Source organism: Polistes canadensis, unplaced genomic scaffold (assembly GCF_001313835.1).
Source record: "Polistes canadensis isolate GaletaPanama2010 unplaced genomic scaffold, ASM131383v1 scaffold_10, whole genome shotgun sequence".
In the NCBI taxonomy this organism is placed as follows: domain Eukaryota; kingdom Metazoa; phylum Arthropoda; class Insecta; order Hymenoptera; family Vespidae; genus Polistes; species Polistes canadensis.
The window spans coordinates 211,482-231,525 of record NW_014569557.1 but is presented as its reverse complement, the minus strand read 5'-3'; the positions used below and the strand labels follow the sequence as shown (position 1 = coordinate 231,525).

At 31.8% G+C, this 20,044-nt stretch overlaps 3 protein-coding genes across 3 annotated transcripts in view; 1 reads left to right on the top strand and 2 right to left on the bottom strand.

Annotated features, from left to right (window-relative positions):
* Window positions 1–1,098: 1,098 nt before the first annotated feature.
* On the bottom strand, window positions 1,099–7,129 carry LOC106793003. The gene is made up of 4 exons (XM_014759558.1): window positions 5,264–7,129; window positions 4,055–4,244; window positions 3,727–3,876; window positions 1,099–2,764 (listed from the first exon to the last, which is right to left on the bottom strand). The coding sequence occupies exons 1-4, from the start codon at window positions 6,731–6,733 to the stop codon at window positions 2,265–2,267; spliced, it is 2,310 nt and encodes a 769-aa protein (XP_014615044.1). The 5' UTR covers window positions 6,734–7,129; the 3' UTR covers window positions 1,099–2,264.
* LOC106793004 (differentially expressed in FDCP 6 homolog) overlaps window positions 2,309–20,044 on the top strand; it is a 34,971-nt gene continuing 17,235 nt past the window's right edge. The window contains exon 1 of the mRNA XM_014759559.1: window positions 2,309–2,385. The gene's annotated coding sequence lies outside the window, so the exon portion shown is untranslated. The remainder of the gene's footprint in view (window positions 2,386–20,044) is intronic.
* The window catches only part of LOC106793001 (serine-rich adhesin for platelets-like), a 21,374-nt gene continuing 9,185 nt past the window's right edge, over window positions 7,856–20,044 (bottom strand). Inside the window, exons 3-16 of the mRNA XM_014759556.1 lie at window positions 17,046–17,228; window positions 16,695–16,954; window positions 16,183–16,437; window positions 15,910–16,095; window positions 15,198–15,463; window positions 14,110–14,597; window positions 13,889–14,011; window positions 13,333–13,803; window positions 12,950–13,226; window positions 12,639–12,881; window positions 12,470–12,553; window positions 12,303–12,362; window positions 12,078–12,203; window positions 7,856–11,983 (exon numbers count right to left, since the gene is read on the bottom strand). Coding sequence (XP_014615042.1) covers window positions 7,930–11,983; window positions 12,078–12,203; window positions 12,303–12,362; window positions 12,470–12,553; window positions 12,639–12,881; window positions 12,950–13,226; window positions 13,333–13,803; window positions 13,889–14,011; window positions 14,110–14,597; window positions 15,198–15,463; window positions 15,910–16,095; window positions 16,183–16,437; window positions 16,695–16,954; window positions 17,046–17,228 — 7,076 coding nt within the window. The 3' untranslated portion in view covers window positions 7,856–7,929. The remainder of the gene's footprint in view (window positions 11,984–12,077; window positions 12,204–12,302; window positions 12,363–12,469; window positions 12,554–12,638; window positions 12,882–12,949; window positions 13,227–13,332; window positions 13,804–13,888; window positions 14,012–14,109; window positions 14,598–15,197; window positions 15,464–15,909; window positions 16,096–16,182; window positions 16,438–16,694; window positions 16,955–17,045; window positions 17,229–20,044) is intronic.

The following is a 20,044-nucleotide window of genomic DNA, read 5'->3' as shown; positions in this document are numbered from 1 at the left end:
AGCGATGTGTATAATATATAGGATCTATTTACGTAAAAAAAAAAGAAAATCTCTCTCTCTCTCTTTGTCTCTCTGTCTATCTTTCTCTCTCTCTCTCTCTCTCTCTCTCTCTTTCTCTCTCTCTCTCTCCAAGAAGAAAAGCAGCTGCCATTTTTCGTGTCATGTTGTTTTTAGATCATATTTTACACGCACACGCACACACACTTCGCAGCCTTATCCATTATTATTATTATTAATATTATTATTATTATGATTATTACTATAATTATTATTAATATTAATATTATTATTATTAATATTACTATTATTACTATTATTATTATTATTATTATTAATATTATTATTATTATTATTACTATTATTATAGTCAAAGCTCATACCGTCGTTCTTCAAATCATCATCCTATATGTACAAGCTCATTGTGTGAAATGCATTAATACTTACCGAGAAACGTATACTGCAAGTTTTCTTTTCTGCTTGAGACTATTTTAACGCTTTCTCAATATTTTTGTCTTAATGTGTTTTGAGAGTTTCATTATATAAGTTTATTATTTCTCAAATCTTAAGCTTTTTATCGAGAGACGAATGTTTAAAAAAACAAAAAAAAAGAAAACAATATTTTAAAGAACACAGTATACTACGATACAAACACAATACGCATTTTCACATGAACACGTAAGTACATTCGAATATACGTAATATCAAAAAAGAAAAAAAATGTTATTTCGGCGCAAAATATATAATATATTATATGTATGTATGTATGTATATAAATACACACATAATACGTGTATATGTAAACTTTTAATTGCATTACGGGAATTAAGAGTGTACATATTTCAAATGGAAACGAATTGTTCTTTCTATTTTTTTTTAAATAATATAGCGTTATACCACACACACACACACACACACAGAAATACACACCTAAGCAATTTTTATTTAAACTTCGTATATATATTATATATTAAATAACAAAAATATATTTCTTCTATATATTATTTTATTGTATTTAAAATATTATTTTAATTTAATTTAAACGTCACAAAAACATATACACACAAACACACGAAAAATCGTCTCGCATGTCGCATTACGTTTTACTATATTTTTTGTTTTGCCGATTTCATCCTTTGAGAATTAATTCAATTGATTTAATAATGAATCATATGATAAAAATATAAATAAGTAACAAAAAAAATAATAATTATATATGAAGGGGGGGGGGGCGTAAGAAAAATAAAGAAAATCTTGAAAAAAAAAAAACATCAGAGATTTGTGCATTTTGTTGTGTACGCATATATATTTTGTAGTTTTAATTTTCCGTTATTGTGTTATGTGTATAGAATATGATAAATAATATATAAATGTATATATTTATTTATTTATTTATTTTTTTTTATTATTACGATTACATAATACACATGTAATACATAATTATTCACGGACACAATTACCTAATTGTCTGCTTCGAGTATTACAAAGGTTCAGTTGTGCATATATTTATTCATTAATTATTATCATTTATTTATTTATTTATTTTCTTTTCTTTCTATACAGAGATAGTAGAGTAGACCTAATTGGCTAGCGATTGCACAACGCTACGTACACGTATAAGTTATTATTTAATCGTTAAACACGACCCTATACGAGAAATCTTTTAATATCCCACGCTATATTTACACACTAAAATATTATAATATTTACAAAAGAGCGAGAGATTCTATAATTGTAATATCACCATTCTTCGTCGTCACTTATGTAACTATGGCTACGTAGGATATAACGCACGATATTATAACTATTAAAAAAAAACGATTCGTTTTTTAGTTCGTGTTAAACGATTTTGAGAGAAAAAAACATATTATTTCGAAGTAAATTTCGTTTCGTTTGAAAATTACCGTCATTTTGTTAAATGAGCGCTGACGTATCGTGAATGGTTTGATCATTTGAAAATATCCGCTCTTTATTTTCTACAATTAAATCCAGCGACTGGATCGAATTATAAATTGTCAGGACACCCCTTATGTTGTGTTGTGTATGGTGTGTGTGTTAAAGTAATAATTATAAAAAAAAAAATTCGTTCGTTCGTGTTAATTAAACGATTTGGAGAACAGATATTATGTTAATTATCGTGTTTTATAATAAACTTCGGTTGTTTGAAAATTGGCGCCCCCTAGAGGGTACCACCGACGTAATGTTGTTTCGAAGTTTTTCTATTCATTTAGTAAGTGTCGTACGGTCGTTTGAAACTAGTCGCGGTTTTATTCCTTGCAACCAAGTCCTGCAGACCAATTACAAATACCGCCGACCGGATCGAAGGATAATTTGTGAGGACAGGTGTATTCCGCGCCGATGATTAACCCGTTAACCATTTTAGCGCAGGTAATAAATTTTTTACATGATATCGGATGAGGAAAGTTTCCTTGATCGAGACATCGTATAGTGCCGCTATTAGTTAAAAATAATTTTCCATTGTACATTGTTTTTTCAATAATCGGTGTATCCTCGTCCTCGTAATAATCATAATCAATAATTTGTGGCCTTCTTGGTCTAATTGTCGAACTTCTTGTTGTTCCTTCCTTCCTTTTATTCGTCGTCGTCGTTGTCGTTGTCGTCGTCATAGTCGTCTTCGTTGTTTTCTGTCGTGTCTTTGGTACTGTGCTGAATCTCAAGGACGTCGAACTAGTTCTTGGGAAATCTGTTCGCGGTGCTACCGTCGTGCTTATCCTGCGTCTTAAGGTATCCTTTAACGGCACTCGACCTGATCGTGCAACCTTATTTATTAATCCGAATTTTTTTTTTTTCGCGAAATAAATGCAAAATAGACGAAGCGTTTTGTTTGTCCGATGATGATGATAATGATGATGATGATAAGAAGGAGGAGATTAACGATAAATGGAAGAGAAGATCATTCAATTTGTTGCGTTCCATTTATATTAGTACCCATTACGTATTCCGAATAATAAAGGGATGAAAACGTAAATAGTAATAATTCAATTGAGAAATGTGACGATGTCATTAAAAATGAGATAGCGATTAAAATGCGTTTTTTGGAAGATTAATTCATTGGTTTGTGTGCTTTAACCAATTTGTTTTGATGTTAATTATAACACATTGATCGGATATTTTACGTTTTAGTTTCGTAAAGTATCCCGAAGTAAAAGGACCGATTGCAGAAAGATAATAAAGAAGAAATGATAGAGACAAAGATGGATAATTAATTAAAAAAAAAAAAGAACATGTAGTACCATGATAAATATTAGACACACATAGGAAGAAACACATTTAGGTCTCGTCAAAAAAGAAGAAGAAGAAATACAACGTTGATTCGTAACGAAGAAATACAATAATTTTATCTTCGACGAAGATAATCGAATCCTTTTGAAGTAACACTCAAAGGATTCTAAATCTTAGCATATTGTTAAAAGACAGACGATAAGAAATTACTGAGGAAGAAAATAAGCGAATGTAAATTACGTATAACATAAAGAAAAATAATTCCGTATGCAACGTTAGAAAGATAAATAAGAATAGCGTTATTCCAGATGATCCTTGAAAGAAAAGGAAAAAGAAAAAGAAAGAAGAAGAAGAAGTTAAAAAAAACATTAAACAAAGAAACAGATAAAAGCAGCAGCAGCAGCAGCCAAGATGCCTGGATCCCACGATCTTATATTAAATAAATTAAGAATTGAGGACGTGAAGTTTCTGATAATTGTAGAGTACCGGTGCTGGATGAAGACTGCAAAGTAGGCGGATCAGCCAGTGTAACTGCGAGCTCTTGGGCTCGGCCATTTTGATCGCTTATCTCAGCCCTTTCATCTTCCTCCTTAATAACGAATTGTTCCGGCTTCACGGTTGCATCATCGAATAATTCTGAAACAATGATCCTGAGTGATCATTACGTCTGAAAATTATCTGTTTGCCGATCGAACTTCCAATTGTGTGAAATTTCGATCGAATTTCATTGTTTATTGGTTAGCCATAAAAAAAAAAAATGATCATGAAAAACCTATTCAAATTTCTTTTGGATTTGTATATTTTTCTAACGCACCGACTATTGTTGTCGTCGGTGAAAGGGTGGTCTCACTAGGTCGACTCTTTCGATTATCCCCTAGTAGTACCGTAGGACGTTTGTTCGTTGATAATATACTCGACAGCGAGGATGGATTTGGTTTTCTTATTCTGTTTGCCAGAATACTTCCTGGCGTCCGGTTAGAAGACGATCCCGAAACAGTGCCCCCCTGTTCACAACGAGCAATTATTCATTTTATAAATATATTTCAAAATTAATAATACACGAATATAATTTCCTTTATATTACATGGGATTTATATACATGAATAAAAACATTGAACATCTACGTGTATCGTATTTGTTTTTTCTGAATGGTATAAAATAAGCCATACGATGACCGAAAGTATGAAAGAGAGAAAGAGAGAAAGAGAGAGATGGATAGACACAGATAGATCAATAGACAAAGAGAATTAGAATTACTATAGAACATATACATATGTCAAAAGCAAACGCGTAGGATCTCTCAAGTTGTACGCTTCATTCGCATAATTGTATGTTAAAAGACAATGAATGGAATTAATCGTCACGTGCTTTGTCGGCTAAGCATTAACAATTATAAAACAAGACACATCTTGGATAGGATACAACGAGATAAGCTTAGGCGCCAATAAAAAACAGGTGCGTCAAACGTGCGGCGCACCATTTTGAAAAAAATAATATAAGAGACAGATAAGAGAAAAAAAAACTTGATTGTGTTAATTTTTGATGCTAGGAAGAACCAGAGAACAAATGAAGAACCGAAAACAGCGAAGATAAGAGGACCAATGTTCGCTGGCAAGTTTTTCATCTTTAATAACACAGCATTATCATTTTGTCCTTCTCCCTTCTCTCGACGCTGTTCATCTCGTTTTTTGCGTTTGAATCTGCACCTTGGAATTGATTGTTCCCAACTTTATATGTGGAGGTTCTTTTTTTTTTTTTGCTTGTTTGATTTAGTTAGGAGCATGAGCAGAAGAGGCAGCGATAAAAACAAGGATTTGTTTCCCCCTTTTTCCGTAGAGCAGCTAAGATTTGACTAATTTAGCGTTATTTTAGCACAGAGCTCGAGGCGAAGTATGTATGTTCAACATGTTGATTTATTATGCAAAGATGATGATAATTATAGCTTCGCAATAAAAGTTTCGAGTCAATTTGAATTGATTTTGTTTTGTTTTTTTTTTCATTCGCTTTTTAAATTAGCACTGACCTCGTCCACAGGTCTTTCAGTATACTCCGTGACCATAAGAGAATCCCGAAGGGTATTTGTTTTCTCCAATGGGACACTTTCTTCTTCCTCTTCTTCTTTTTCTTCTTCCTTGTGTTCCTTACGGTTGATTTTCAGCCTCTTGATAACCAATTTTGATCTTCGAGTTTTATTATCAATCATTTTGGATCCAACATCATTGATGGTTACCGAATTACTTGCTACTGTGGTGAAAGAATTATTGTTAATGGGTCTACGTTGTCTCTTACGGTATACTAATACACGTTTAGGGTTGTCTGATTGATCTTCGACTTGTATTACTCGACGATTTAAATTCTGTCTTTTTCTTTGACCATATTGATTATTAAGAACAATTATTCTTTGTCTTTGTCGTCGACGATTAATATTCTTTTCTTGATTACTCGGAATAGTTGTAGGAGTTTGTGAAGGTAATAAAATTGAGGAAGGAACAATTGTACTCGTGGAAAGGATTTTTGTTTGTTGGACATTTCGATCGGATTTAGAAACAATTTTATCTTCGACATTGGTTAATCTTTCTTGGATTGTTGTATCTGTGATAACATTTTCATTTTCTTTAATAATTGTTGTTGTTTCCACATTATTCCAATTCGTAACATCTATTTCTTCTCTTGCTGTAGTCGTTTCAAAAGTTCCTACAGAATATGGTGTTGTTAAATCAAATTTTGTAGTTGTTGTTTCTAAACCATGATCAGATATTACAATACTTTTGTCAGAAACAACAGGATCGATTTCACTTCGATCACTTGTTAATTTTGTCGATGAATTTATCGAAACATTTTCGAGTTCAATTATATTTTCTTCTCGATCATTGTCATTTGCAATCATAGGTGTATTTAAAGTGTTTATCATTGGAGTTATTGTCTCTGGTATTGTTATATCAAATTCAGTATTACCAGATTCGTTTGATACAGTATAATCCATTGGTACTATCTTGGTTTCTGTATTTCTATTCAATTCAGTCGTTGTATCTGCTATTAAATTTGTACGAGATTTATAAAATGGAGTGGTAACATCATTGTATTCAATTTTTCTTCTTCTCGGTGTAGATAAAACATTTTTAACAACAAACAAATTTTGATCATTTTGTTTTACTTCCTGATTAATATTTTCAATCATTATTAATGGCGTTGTTTGTTCCAATTTAGTAAGAACGTTTGAATATTCTGAATATTGATCATTCGAATCAGCAAATGTTGTTCTACTCGTGATCGAATTATCTTTAGATAAATCAGTCGTCAAAATATTATTATCTTCTTCGTTAATCTTCTTCGATAGAATCGTCCCGTTATTCGTTACATTAGAATCAGTATTTTCCATTAATATTTCTTTCGTTGGATTCATTATCGTGGTCATTTCGATATCCCCTTTAGTCACATAAAAGCCTCGAGTTATTGTCTTGGGTGTTGAAATTATGATCGGAGTACCCCGCATTGTTGTTGGTTTTAATGTCGTCGTTGAAGAAGCACCATGATCGATTCTAGTTTTTCTATGTTTTTCTATCAAAGATTTATCATCGATGTCATTGTCCTCTGTCTCGTGTTCCTTAAATATGTCAGTAAGTTTGTGACTGAAGGATTTATTCTTATCAGCATCGTCAATCGATTCGTAAAGGTTTGTCTTGATCGTTTCGACGTTTGATTTAATTTCATCATTTTCAACATTTTGCAGATCAAGTTCCACATTTTTATCAAGATTAAGAAGTAAATTTAAGAATACTGAAGAAGGTGTTGTCGTATAATCGTATGTTTGATAACCAATGAGTTCCTTTAAGGTTGGTAGCCTTGGCGTATCCGAGTTGGCGACCTGAAAATCAGAAGGCAGGGTGCTTTTAATTGAATTTTATCCTTGCCAAGGTCCTTCTTCTCTTTTTCTCTCTCCTTCTCTCTCTCTCTCTTTCTCTTTCTTTATTTTTTTTTTGGTTCAAAGTCTCCTTCGCTTATTTCTCTTTTATGTTAATTTATTAAATTATAGTTTTTTTTTTTCTTTTTTTTTATCAGTTAGGAAGGAAAAGAGAAAGAAGACAAAGAAAGGAATGGTCTTTGATATTTGCTTGGTAATTCATGGAGGATATTTCATTTGCTTGCAGGATAAATGCATGACGATGAATCATCGCTATTCGTTAGAACGTGTACGATCATTCTCATAATCCTGGGAATCTGTCTAATGTTCCCTGTTGCATTTAATAGAATTTAGATGAATTTTTATTCGATCGTTGTTTGAACAATAATTTTAAGGAACCCGTCTAAACGTTCCCTATTTTATTTTATGGTATATATATATATATATATACGATGAATTTTTCAAATGACACGTTTATCTCATTTTTCATGATTTTGTTGTTCGTTTTCTCGTAGGTATGATTATCATGATTAATGTCGAGTTATAGTCTAGTTAATAGTCGTTTGTGGATGATAAAGTAAATTATTGAATACTGTAACTTCAGTCTGCATTGGTTACGAAGAACGAATGATAAATTGAAATGATATTAAATATTGATTTTTGTGTTTGATTATTAATTATTATTTTTCTATTTATCTAATAATAATAATAATAATAATATCGAATCGTTTCTTCGTTAATTGTTTCTTTCGTCGTTAATTATTATTAATAATAAGAATAAATCGAGATTAATGTTCCTTAGGTCCAGCAATAAGATTGCTGAAGACCGATTCGATTGGTATGGTCGATGATTCATGGGATTCCGTAGTGAATCGTCCGTTTCCACGATATAGAAATTCGCTTTCTATAGGAAGAGTCGAAGTTTCGATCGCAGGACGAATTTCGTTGATTGAATCGTCGAGTGTTGTGACTGTTTGATCGTTCGTTGAATCAACGTTCAATATTTTGAACGATTGTGTCGTCGAAGGATAATCAATGTTTTTAGTGATCACATTTTGGACAGGTATTCTCGTGGTAGATGTTAAAGACGAGTATTTAGTTTTGATCAAAATCTTTTGTCTCTCAGTGGTTCCAGATTCAGCAATAGAAGTTACCAATCTGGTAACCAATGGTTTGTTTGATGATGGGATCGTCGTTCGTTCGGAATCAACGAGATTTTGTATCTCAGAATTATCTTCATTTTTATATTTCATCGTAGATTCTTCTTCCTCGTCATCATAGTGTTGTGGAGTTGTTGTCCTTAAAGATTGTTGTTTCCTATGAAAAGCATCAGCCGCGTAATCAAATTTCTTAGCAGGTATTAGGGTCTCAGTAACCGGAACTTCAACCGGTGTGATTGGACGTTTCGTTTGATAACGGGATCTCAAACTCGACGTTGTATATTCGAAATACGAAGGTGTTGTATCCGTTTCTTTGTTGATTCTATCCTTCTGTAATTTTTCTTCGTAATTTCGATAACGTGCTCTTGCTTGACGATACCCATTGAATTTCAATCTCGTTGCTTCCTTGGTCTCCGGATTATCTTCCGTTTCTTCCGGCGAAGAATCATCAATGGGATACCATCGTTTACCTGACAATAATATTCTTTCCGTAGTTGATATATTTTCTTCTTTAACGTTGTCCACATTTTTAATCGAATTCGGAACTTTGTATGCTCGTCGTGATTCTGGTCTACGATTGATTGTTACGTATCGTGGTTTATTTACATTACCAGATATCTTACTATCATCCTTCTCGAATTCCTCGGTTTCTTTTATTACAGTTGGATATGTTGTTACCGATGGTTCGGTTGTTAAATATGTATTTTTAATTTGATCCGAGGAAGGTGGTGGTGATGGTCTTTGATTGGCCAATCTATCAGCAGGTATCGTATAATGTTTCCAAAATTCTAAAGATTCGTTCTCAACAGATGCACTGCTTATGATATCCTTCGTAGTAGTATCATCAACATCATCATCCTCTTGTACCTCTTCCTCTTCCGTTTCATTAATATCTTCATTGTTAATTTCCAACCCTTCCGTAGTTCTCGTAGTCGATGAAACAGGTCGACGACGAACGAACAAACTCTTCCTACGTTTGGAAAGTTGATTAACGTCAATCTCGTTTCTCTCGGTCGTAGATAACGTACGATTATATGGCCTTGAAATTAAAGCATATCTGCTGTTCGGTGTTTCCGGCAACAATACTGGACGTTTGCGAAGAAATTTTTTTCTCACGTATCTCGTTTCAGAGGAAGAAGATCTGCTATAAACTTGAGACTCTTCCAAATTTCCTGAGAAGGATGGTGTGGTGGTAGTTGTTTGAACAGTAGCAGTTACATTTTCTCTAGCCAATCGAGTTTCTTCTGGATCAAATGTGTTATCTACGTAAGTGGTTGGTGGTGTTATAGTTGTTTCTGTTGTTATTACAGTCGAATAAAGATCATCATTTTCAGGAAACATAGATTCCGTTGTTGACGTCAAAGTTTCTGTAATCGTTTCATCCATTATTGTTGATTGAATTGTCGTTGAATTGGAAATAAAATAATCATCTTTCGTACTTTCTGTTGTCATTGTTGATGTTTCTAAATTACTATCTGACGATTGATCGGTCAAAGTATAATCAATTACGTTTGGAAATTCGGTAGCAAAGGTTGAAAGATTTTCGGTAACATTTTCAGATTCTAGTATTTCTTCTGATTGTAATTCTGTAGAAATTGGATCAGTCGTATCGTCTGATTGGAAAATATTCGTTTCGGAAGATGCTTCTGAATAGGATGAACTTAATTCTTCTTCTTGAGAAAAAGAAGAAGAATTTTCTAAAGATATTGTAGAAGATTTGCCATTTAACAATCGTATACGTTTCAATACTTTTCGTCTACGGTTTACTTGATATTTTTTATTATCTTCCATTTGTATCGATGACGTTGAAGAAGTGTTATTGTTACTATTAACCGTTACAGGCCTTCTCCTAAGAATAACTTTTTTTCTTCTTTGATTGGTAAGCTTTTTTTCGGATGATTCGACCGTATCTAAATTCGTTTCGTTATTATTATTTATTTCCGTGTTTTCGTAAATCGAAGGAGAAATCGATTGAATGATAATATTTGGAGTGGTATATATCTCTTCCGGATTAAAACTGGTCTCGTAAGAGACGTTATTATCCGTAGATATAGTATTACTTTCAGTTGTGGATTCGGTAATGTAATAAGTCGACGCAATCGTATCAAATTCTGGTCCTGGTTGAACGCTCGTATTACTTTCTTCGATTTCCGTAACAGTTGGCGTGGATGACGCATCGAAATCATTGGTTATGGTATTGATTGTATCATTGTCAGTAATTCGAACAGTATTAAATAAGTTATCATCAGTTGTACTTTGTTCAATTTCTTTAATAGTTGTCATAGCTGTCGTAGTAGTAATTGTCGTGACGTTGACAGGAACAGAAATTTGTTCGTTATTATCTGTTGACACGTTAATCTTTTGAGTTACCTGTTCAATATCCACGTAATTCCTTTTATTAGGATTCCTTGTTCTTCCATACAGTTCTTTATTAATACTCGGCGAGGATTGTTTGAAAACTCTGATGTTCGTTATCTTTTCATTATCGTCCTTATCCAAGTTGACATCCGATTTAGATCGAAACTTTTTACTTCTGCTATTATACCCTTGCGTAATTCTAACGATTGGACTGTCTTCGAGTTCGTTAGATTTGGTAGTTTCCGTGGTGGATTGTATGGAAGGACGACGATACCTTCTTCTTGGATTGGAATTGTCAACGATTGTTTTAATAGTAGTAGTACTTGGGGGGGATTCTGTTGTACGAGTTCGTCTACGGGATATCGTATTTTTCGATATGTCTTCGTTTATAGGATTGCTCGTCGATGAATTATATCTATTTATTCCTTTACGTTTGTTATTATTAGGCCTAGTTGATCTACTTGCAATAATCTCTCTTGGTTTGTTTAAAGTTTCTTCGGAAGTTGCTTGATTATCGAGTTGTTCTTGTTCAGTAATAATCCGTTTATTGTCGGAAATACGAGTAGACGAATCCTGTCTTGTTCTTAATCGACCTCTTCCTATCAGAAACGAGCTCGATCGGGTCGAATTTCGCGACGTTATACTCACCTTAGATGATCTAGATTGATCGATCGATGGGGCTAATGGTGTCGTTGTTACATCAGCAGTGACACTACCCAATCTTCTCCGAGTAAATCCGAATGGTCGTGGCTGCGATACCGTAGCTATTAGCCTGGTTGTAGACAATATTGATGGTGTACCTGGACTTGGGCTCGCTGGTGCTGTCGTCAAAAGGATTTCCGTAGCTGATTCTTCAACGAGTTTAACAGGGGAATCAGTCGTCGTTATTGACGGTATCAAATTATTCTTGTTGTTGTTGTTGTTGTTAAGATTGTATACTATAGATGTTTCTTCGACAGGATTTATCTTGATGGTTGTAGCTTCGTTATTCGTACTTGTACTAGTTGATGATGATGATGATGATGATGATGATGATGATGATGATGATGATGATGATGATGATGAATAAATGGATGTAACCGAGGATACTGAGGGCAAACTGGGCTCTGTCGTAGTTGATGCTTCTGTTGTTGACGTCGTTGTAGTTGATGATATCGTTGAAAATATCACTGGATTCGTAGAAGTCGTTGTAATATCTTCATCCTTATCAATTTTATTTTGAACAGTTGTTCTCTCCGTCGTTATTTCATCAATCCTAGAATTATCAGTGCTATCGGCCAAATTTTTCTGCGTTGTACTTCGGAAACGTTGTATATTGATATATCTGTAACATATATATTTAAAAACATTGACAAGATTTCTTACAATGTTAATAATAATAATTTGACGATTGAAACGTTTTTTTTTTTTGTAAAAACCTAGATTTGGTCGTTGGTTGCGTGTTAATTTCATGATGATCCGTTTGTCGCGTTCCTTGAATTACTTTCCCATTCAAATCCAATCGTTCCGATGATTCCTCAACGTTCTTATTAACTTCCGTGTTCCTAAAATTTTTCATTCATTTAAATTATCTTGAAAATATTCTAATTTTTAATGTTTATTTTTTTTTTTGTTACAGAAGATAATAGTTTGCATTTATTTACCTGTATCTCGTACGCGTGCGGAATGGTTTTGAATTATGTTCGGATTCCTTATCTTGATTTCTACAAGAGAGAAATATTAAAAAGGAAAATAAAATATAAAATAAATGATTTCAAGAATAATTTTATGAGTGTTATATTATATTTTTATTGATTTTGTTGTTGTTTACTTGGTTGACCCGTTGGGACGTCTTCGGCGAATCGGAATCTCCTCTTCCGCGTTATCAGCTTTCTCTTCTACGTCATTTTCATTTCTAAAATATTTATATAATATATATATATATAAGTATTATTATTATTATTATTAATTTGTTATTTGCATTATTTCGTTAGGCTTACTTGGACGTGGTCGTAGAAAATCGATTGCGTCGAATATTAACATAATTTGGTGTTACTCGTTGAGTCGAGGTACTAATTTCTGATGGATTGCTGATAGTTTCATCCTCGGAGGAAGCTACGTTCGTGTTGTAATCTTCCAATTCGTCATAATCCTCTTCTACATCATCATCATCATCATCATCATTACCATCATCATTATTGTTAGTTACTTCATCCTCCAATTGTGGTGCATTCGTTGATACCCTAAAAATTAACTTAGCTTATTTTTTTTTATACAAATTTCAATTTCAAAGTGAACAACATTTAATTACTTAGGTCTCTCGATTGTAACATATTGTGGTTTCTGTGCTCTCCTGAGACTCTTTACTTCAGGAATTTCATCCAAACCTTCAAATTGAGCCCTACCAGGCCCATTTTTGTAATCAAGGTTTTCAGAGTATCCCGAAACTATTTTGCTAGCTTGCCGATTCAGAACACGTTCGTACAATGTACGACTGATTGTTGCTGGGGTTACAGGATCGTTATTTGATGATGTACCGGAACCCTTTTGTTGAAGATGTAATTGTTTTTCTAATTCTTCGATACCACCTATCGTAAAATAAAAAATGATTTTATTAAATTATTAATAATTAATCACATATATAATATTTGCAACGCGTTTTCTATTTTTTTTTGAAGAAGAAGAAAATCTAACCTGCTTTTCTGATTAAATTAATCAATTCTTTGATCACTTTAGGATCTTCCTCATCTGCAAGATCGCCATTTTTAAAATCTTCTTCCTTCTCTGGTCTTGACGTTGTCCTATTGGTTGTACTCGCTGTTGTAGTACTGGGTTTATTTCTAGTTATGGTTTTATATTGAAGTGGTTTCATGGTCGAAGTTATTTTGGGTTTCAATTTTTCTTCCTCCTCCTCTTCCTCTTCTTCTTCTTCTTCTGCGTTACCCACTTCTTCTTCTTCTTCTTCTTCATCGTCATAATATTCTTCATCTTCCTCGGAATCCAATTTAGCTGTAGTTGTACGTTGCGTTGTACTGTGCAAATAAGTTGTACGACTGGTTGCTGCTGTGATCGGTGCTCTTGTTGTCGTTTGAGTTGTTTTTGCTTTAGGACAAGCTACGTTACGTGGATAATCACAAGAATCAGCAGCTTTGTTAAATACCAAACCTGTGTATTCAAATAAAATCATTGAAAATAAATAAAAATGATATCAATTAAAGAAACATTTCAAAAAATGGGACATTTATTTTACCCGCAGGACAAGTGAATGGATAAACAACCAATCCCAAACCAGCAGCACCACTGTCGAGACACCAGAAATATTTTTTACATTCACGTGGGTGAGGATAAAATCCTTCGTCTTCGCATTTAAAATCTAATAAAATCAAAAAAATAAATGCAAACAAACAATTCAACAATTCAGATAAATTCTGATAAATATGTGATCAAGAAATTAGATATTATTCGACCAACCAGTTCCAGGATCAGGTGTAGTCGGTGGTTCAGGTGTCGTCAATTTGTTACTCAAAGATTCACTCGTCGAATGTTTCACATTTTCATTTTCCTCATTTCTTCCTGGTTTCCTACGTCTACCAGTCGACGATCGATTTCGCGTTTTACTCCTGTTTCGTGATCTTTTTTTCTTATCAGTATTTCTAACAGCATTACCACTCTCATTTTTCTCTTCGACGAATGAAGGATTGTAAGATCGTCTTTCAAGTTCTCGATCATCTTCCTCCTCCCCTTCTCCCTCATCCTCCTCGGTTAATTTCGTTCGTGAAATCGTACGATATTTCGGTTTAGAAGTGGTCGTAACTTGTTTTCTTCTCACTGGAGCTGAAGTTGTTGTACTCCTTCTAACATTCGAATTTGCTTTTCGACGTAAAGAATTACTCGATGTTCCCTGACTGCGTAATTTTTTACGAGAATCCGTTGATTTCGGTTTTTGAGCAACGTTACTTCTGTTAAATAATTAAGAATAATGTTAATGTTATATTGTGTTAACAGATTGCGGACCGGTCACGAGTTAACTGGTGTTAAAAAAGATAAACAAAAAAAGAAAAAAAGAAATAAGAAAAATAATATATATATATTCTTTTTTCTTTAATAAATATTAAGAGTGGAATAATAAATGAAATTTATTCAAGTTTATTTATATTTTAATAATTAATCTCTAAAGTTCAGCGTCTTTTTCATTTGAGCAGACATACATTCTTGTAATATTCGAAAAACTAAACATCTAAACTAAGTTTAGAGAATTATAACTTGATTAAACTTTAGAAATTAAGTTGCTGAAGAAGTCCCAATAAAAGGACGAAACGTCCAATAAATCAAAACTAAGTTCTAGTTATTTTTAATGTCCAATTTCCCTACGATACTTATTTATTAATAATTTTATTTTTGGAGACGAGAGAAATAATTAATTTATTTGTATTGTTTTACTTTCACATCCACTTTCAAAACAATAGCCGGTACCACATGAGATAAATTTTCAGGAAAGTTGACGGTCCGCAATGTGTTAATTGTTTATTATTCAAAATATAAACGAAAATATTACTTACGTGTCTTCGATTAAAAGTGTCTCTTTACCGGCTTCTATCAAAGGATACGGCCGATCATGACACTTTCCACGGAAATCATCGTTGTCAATTGACCAGAACATCATACCACCCAGATTTCTCTCGTTTATAAAACGAGCCTTCAATTGAACGATATTAACATCGTCATAACCAACCCATTGATTACCTTTGAAAGCATACGGTCCCATTGCTTTCGGATTGGGATGCATTACTTCCCAATCATCCGAATTTGTGATACTTTCACAAATCTACATAGTCAAAGTACTCGTATTACGCGAATTATTTTACTTTATATTTTACTTAGATTTTATCTTTTTTTTTTTTTTATTTATGTATATATATATATGAGCCGTTTATTTTGAAAGTGGCATAAGTCACTTTTTTTTTCTTTTTTTTTTTTTTAATGAAAATGAAAAGATACCGTTCAGTTGTAATTAGTGTTACCATTAACTCAGTTTTTTTTGAAAAAGTGTCTTATGCAACTTTCAAAATAAACGGCTCATATATATTTGATATATTTTTGATTATAGTAATTGTAAGTGAGTTGGTTGAAAAGTTTTGAGCTTACAAAAATAATTCTTTTCGATCAAACTCAATTTTATTTTTCGACATAGTATTAGAAAATTTTTGAATTAGAATAATAAACTTATAACTTTTCAACGTGTGTCATAGTATTTTCATTTAAAATACTAACTTCGTAATATGCTAGATATCCTTTTTCACGTGTATCGTCACCTTCAATACCTGGACCATCAGCCGGTGATCCCAAATCTGTTGCATCTTCGTTAAACAATGTATACGAACGACCATAAGTTGGTATTCCTAATATAATTTTTTCCGCTGATGCTCCACTTTGTATTAAATGATTGATCGTATAATTCTGAGACGTTTTAAATAATATTAATCAAATTTTTGAGATTTTTAAAATTGATATAAATTTAAGTATCGTTGAATAAAAAATTCTTACTATTGTTAATTCACTGTCATAATTATATTCATTGTCCTCTTCCAAAGGATAAAGAGGTGCATGATGATTTACCGCGGGTTCGTATGCTGAATGATAATCGTAAGATAAAAGATTTATAAAATCAAGATACTCATTCAAACGAGGAACATCGTAACCTTTGTCAATGTATTCTATACCAGCAGGCATAGCCATTGATAATAATAATCGTGGTCTTCCAGTTTTCTTAGATTCTCTTTCAAACTCTTCGTAAAGTTCCTTTTTGAAAAATAATTAAATTTAAAACTTGTGTTGATTATATCTCATGTTAGGTATATTATAATTTCGTAACGTGTGTTCATATTAATTGTTAAAAATATTATCCACTTGTATAGAAATTAATTTGCTAATTCGTAAAATAATTTCGGGAGGACTGTTTTTTTGAAAAAAAAATTATTTTGAAATAATTTGTCAATTTGTTTGTACTATGTGTACAATATTAAAAAAAAATTTTGTCCGTTTTATATTATACTTACTTGTACGAAATTGGCATAATTATTTTTATCGTGAGGTTTTCCACCGTCCCTAAAAGCCGGATACTCCCAATCGAGATCAAGGCCATCGAAATGATTTTGCCTGAGGAACTTAATCGAATTCTTAACTAATTCTTTCCTCCTGGCTGGATCGGCAAGCATCGGTGAAAATCTACTGGAACCTTCGTTCCAACCACCGATCGCTAACATGGTCTTTAAATTTTTATTATAAGTTTTCAGTCCCGTGAATTTAGCATAACCACCTGAATTCATTCGTACAAGTTTACAATCATCCTTTATTTCTTTTAGTATTAAATTGCAATGAAAAAAACCATATCGAAAGTAAAATTATACCTTTCTCGATGTCCTGGTATTTATCGAAAGGTTTCAATGCATTGTCCTTGGTGAAACCACCGAAAGCATAAATCAAATGGGTGCACAAATATGGATTAATATTTTGTGGAGAAAATTTTGCTGTTCCCGGTCGATATATCGACCAATTAGTATAATAACAAACGATCTTTTTCTCTGCCATTCCTAAATAAAAATTAGATTTAATTAAAATAAGAAAAAAAAAAAACAAAACCAAAAAAAAATTATAAAAATATAAATAAAAAGAAAATCATATGCACGAGAAAATTTTCACTTCGCGTGATTCACTTTCACGATTATAGTTCGTATTCGTTATACCATAGATATAAATTCGAAAAAAAAACAAACAGAATTATACCAAGAATTGTATTTCTTTCTTTTTCTTTTTTTTTATATATATATATATGTATACATATACGGATTCGTATTCTTTTCATTTGCAAGTTTGCACGTAAGTTTAAGAATAATTCTTCGATAAAATAAATGGTATCCGACAAACATTGCACGTAAAAGTAGTCAGATTCGTGACGTACCGATTTTTTATTTGCAAATATAATATCTTATATATATATGTACAAACATACACACACGCGTATATGCACACGTGTAGATAAATCCGAACGAGGAACGCGTAAATGGTTTAGAGAAAACAGCCAGAGAGAAATTCAAACGTGATTGAACTTTCATTCGTTTCTTCTCTCGAAACGTTTAAACATCAGGTACTTTAAAAGCACCGATTCTTTCCTATCTTATAATTTGTCTCTTATGTTAAAATTTCACTCTTGTTGAATAGATCAAATAAACTTTGATTATAAATTTATATCTGTGTACATTGGATTGAGAGAGAATCGAATATTTGAAATATTTTTACAAATTTATTAACACTTTCTCATAATTTTTTTAATTTCGATAACTATTAATCAATTTATTTTTTTTTTGTATCAACACTCGCAACAATAATTTCAATTTTAATTTTAAATTACAAATGATTATATAAAACAATAATTTTGTATATATAAAATTATCCACATCTCCCTGTATAAACCTTTTACTAAAAAATACAAAATATTATAATTAAAAAATATTAAGAAGATTAAATATACCTAATTACAAAAATTTTAAATAATTACAAAATAATTGAAAAAGAAGGTAGATAAGAAAATTGGATTATTTCAAAATAGAGTTACATCTCAGTGGATAGTAAATGTAATTGAAATTGATTCTAGTTTTCACATAAAGCCGACATTAATGATTGTCGATAAAATAAAACAATAGGAATCGTATTATAGGATAATAATAAGAAGTCGATAACCGATAGGGTGACCCTGACCAGTAGTTATGTGGGTCAGGTTGAAAAGGGAGGTCAGTCAGTGATTTCTCGTCGTGTGAAAATGTATCCATATGCTTTGTACTTGTTATAAATCGAATACGTAACACCAAAGAGTAAAAGGAAGAGGAATGGTGAACGCCTTTAAAAATATTTCCATTATTTCCAGTTAGTTAGATGGCTTGAAAGATATACACGTAGATATATATCGTTCAATATAAAACCACTCGAGATTCTCTTTCACTGAACACACCCACCATATAAGTATACTTATGTTAGTTATGTTAGGCTTATGTGATTTAACTAACACCAGAGACTACGTTCGTGGTCTTAATGATATTAATTAAATAGAGCATGAGATACCATAGAGCAGATATTATCTACAAATAGTCAACGTTTTTTGAATATTTTCAAATTTTCTTAAAAACAAGAAACGAAGGAAAGAAATAATTCAAATGTTATTTTATTGTTGAAAACAACAAAGAAATGATTAATTTGTTCAGGGATGAATTTGTCTCGTTTTAGTAACGGATATAGGGAAGTTTGATTTAATGTTATTTTATTTATGGTCATTTTTATTTTAGGTTAATTTAGTTAATTGAAGAAACCATGGGATATAAATTAATAGAGTGTAATTATCTAGATATTATGCATACTTTGTTTTTCATTGTGATATTATGGTTTTTAAGGCCAAATATTTGATTTCAATAATAAGAAAGAAATATTTATTTGAAAAAAATATTGTTTAAATGGTAAATCTCTCTCATTGATATAATAAATAACTTTTTCTAACATTGCAGAAAGTTAATAGAAAAAATCAGGAATATATTGATAGAATGTAATTATCTGGTAAATGAAAAAAAATGTTATAGATCTTATAAAACTGAAGTTTCAGTTCTTGGTTTTGTTTAAAAAACATATCAACGATTTAATGAAAGTTTTTATTCGAGTATTAAACAACGTAACGTATAACCCCATAAGTGCTTACACGTAAGTTTGATAAATTTCATATACTCTTAGTAATAAATAACGAGTTAACGGTTATTTCCCGACTTTAATGAACACGTTTGTGGAATCTTACAATTAAACGAAACAACAATAAAAAAAAAAAAAAAACAAACAAAAAAAATAAGATAACACACACGTTATACAAATAAAATCTATATACGAGTGTACGATTTTTATTTCTTTCGTTCCTCTTTTCTTCCTTTCTTTCTTTCATATATATATATTTTTTTTTCCACGCTCAATGCGTCTGACTACTATCACCTGTATTTGTATCACTTGTGTTACGTCTATCAGAATTCTACCGTAACTATTCCTTTCGCAGAAAAACACAACCAATTGCTCTATGTTACGCCCTTTTACGTGGCTTTGCACGACATTTTCACTTTGTTATTTGAACGAGGAAATAGAATTTTGTTTAATCAAAAGCATATTAACTTTATTACTATATATTATTATTATTATTATTATTATTTTAATAAAAATCTTCTTTAAGAAATCAAACATTATATTTTAGATAAATAAAAGATTCAACTGTAATAATAATAATAATACAAAAGGAAAATCTCATTCGTGTCATAACTTTTAATTGAAAATTTATCTTTTAATCGTAAACGTGTAAATACTTCGAAACATTATATACAAATAA

Coding starts and splice junctions, on each gene's coding strand:
- LOC106793003 (XM_014759558.1), bottom strand. CDS start 6,733: ATGCGGGGTACTCCGATCATAATTTCAACACCCAAGACAATAACTCGA. Junction 4,245..5,263: donor CTGAAAGACCTGTGGACGAG/GTCAGTGCTAAT, acceptor CGTTGTGAACAG/GGGGGCACTGTTTCGGGATC. Junction 3,877..4,054: donor ACCGACGACAACAATAGTCG/GTGCGTTAGAAA, acceptor TCATTGTTTCAG/AATTATTCGATGATGCAACC.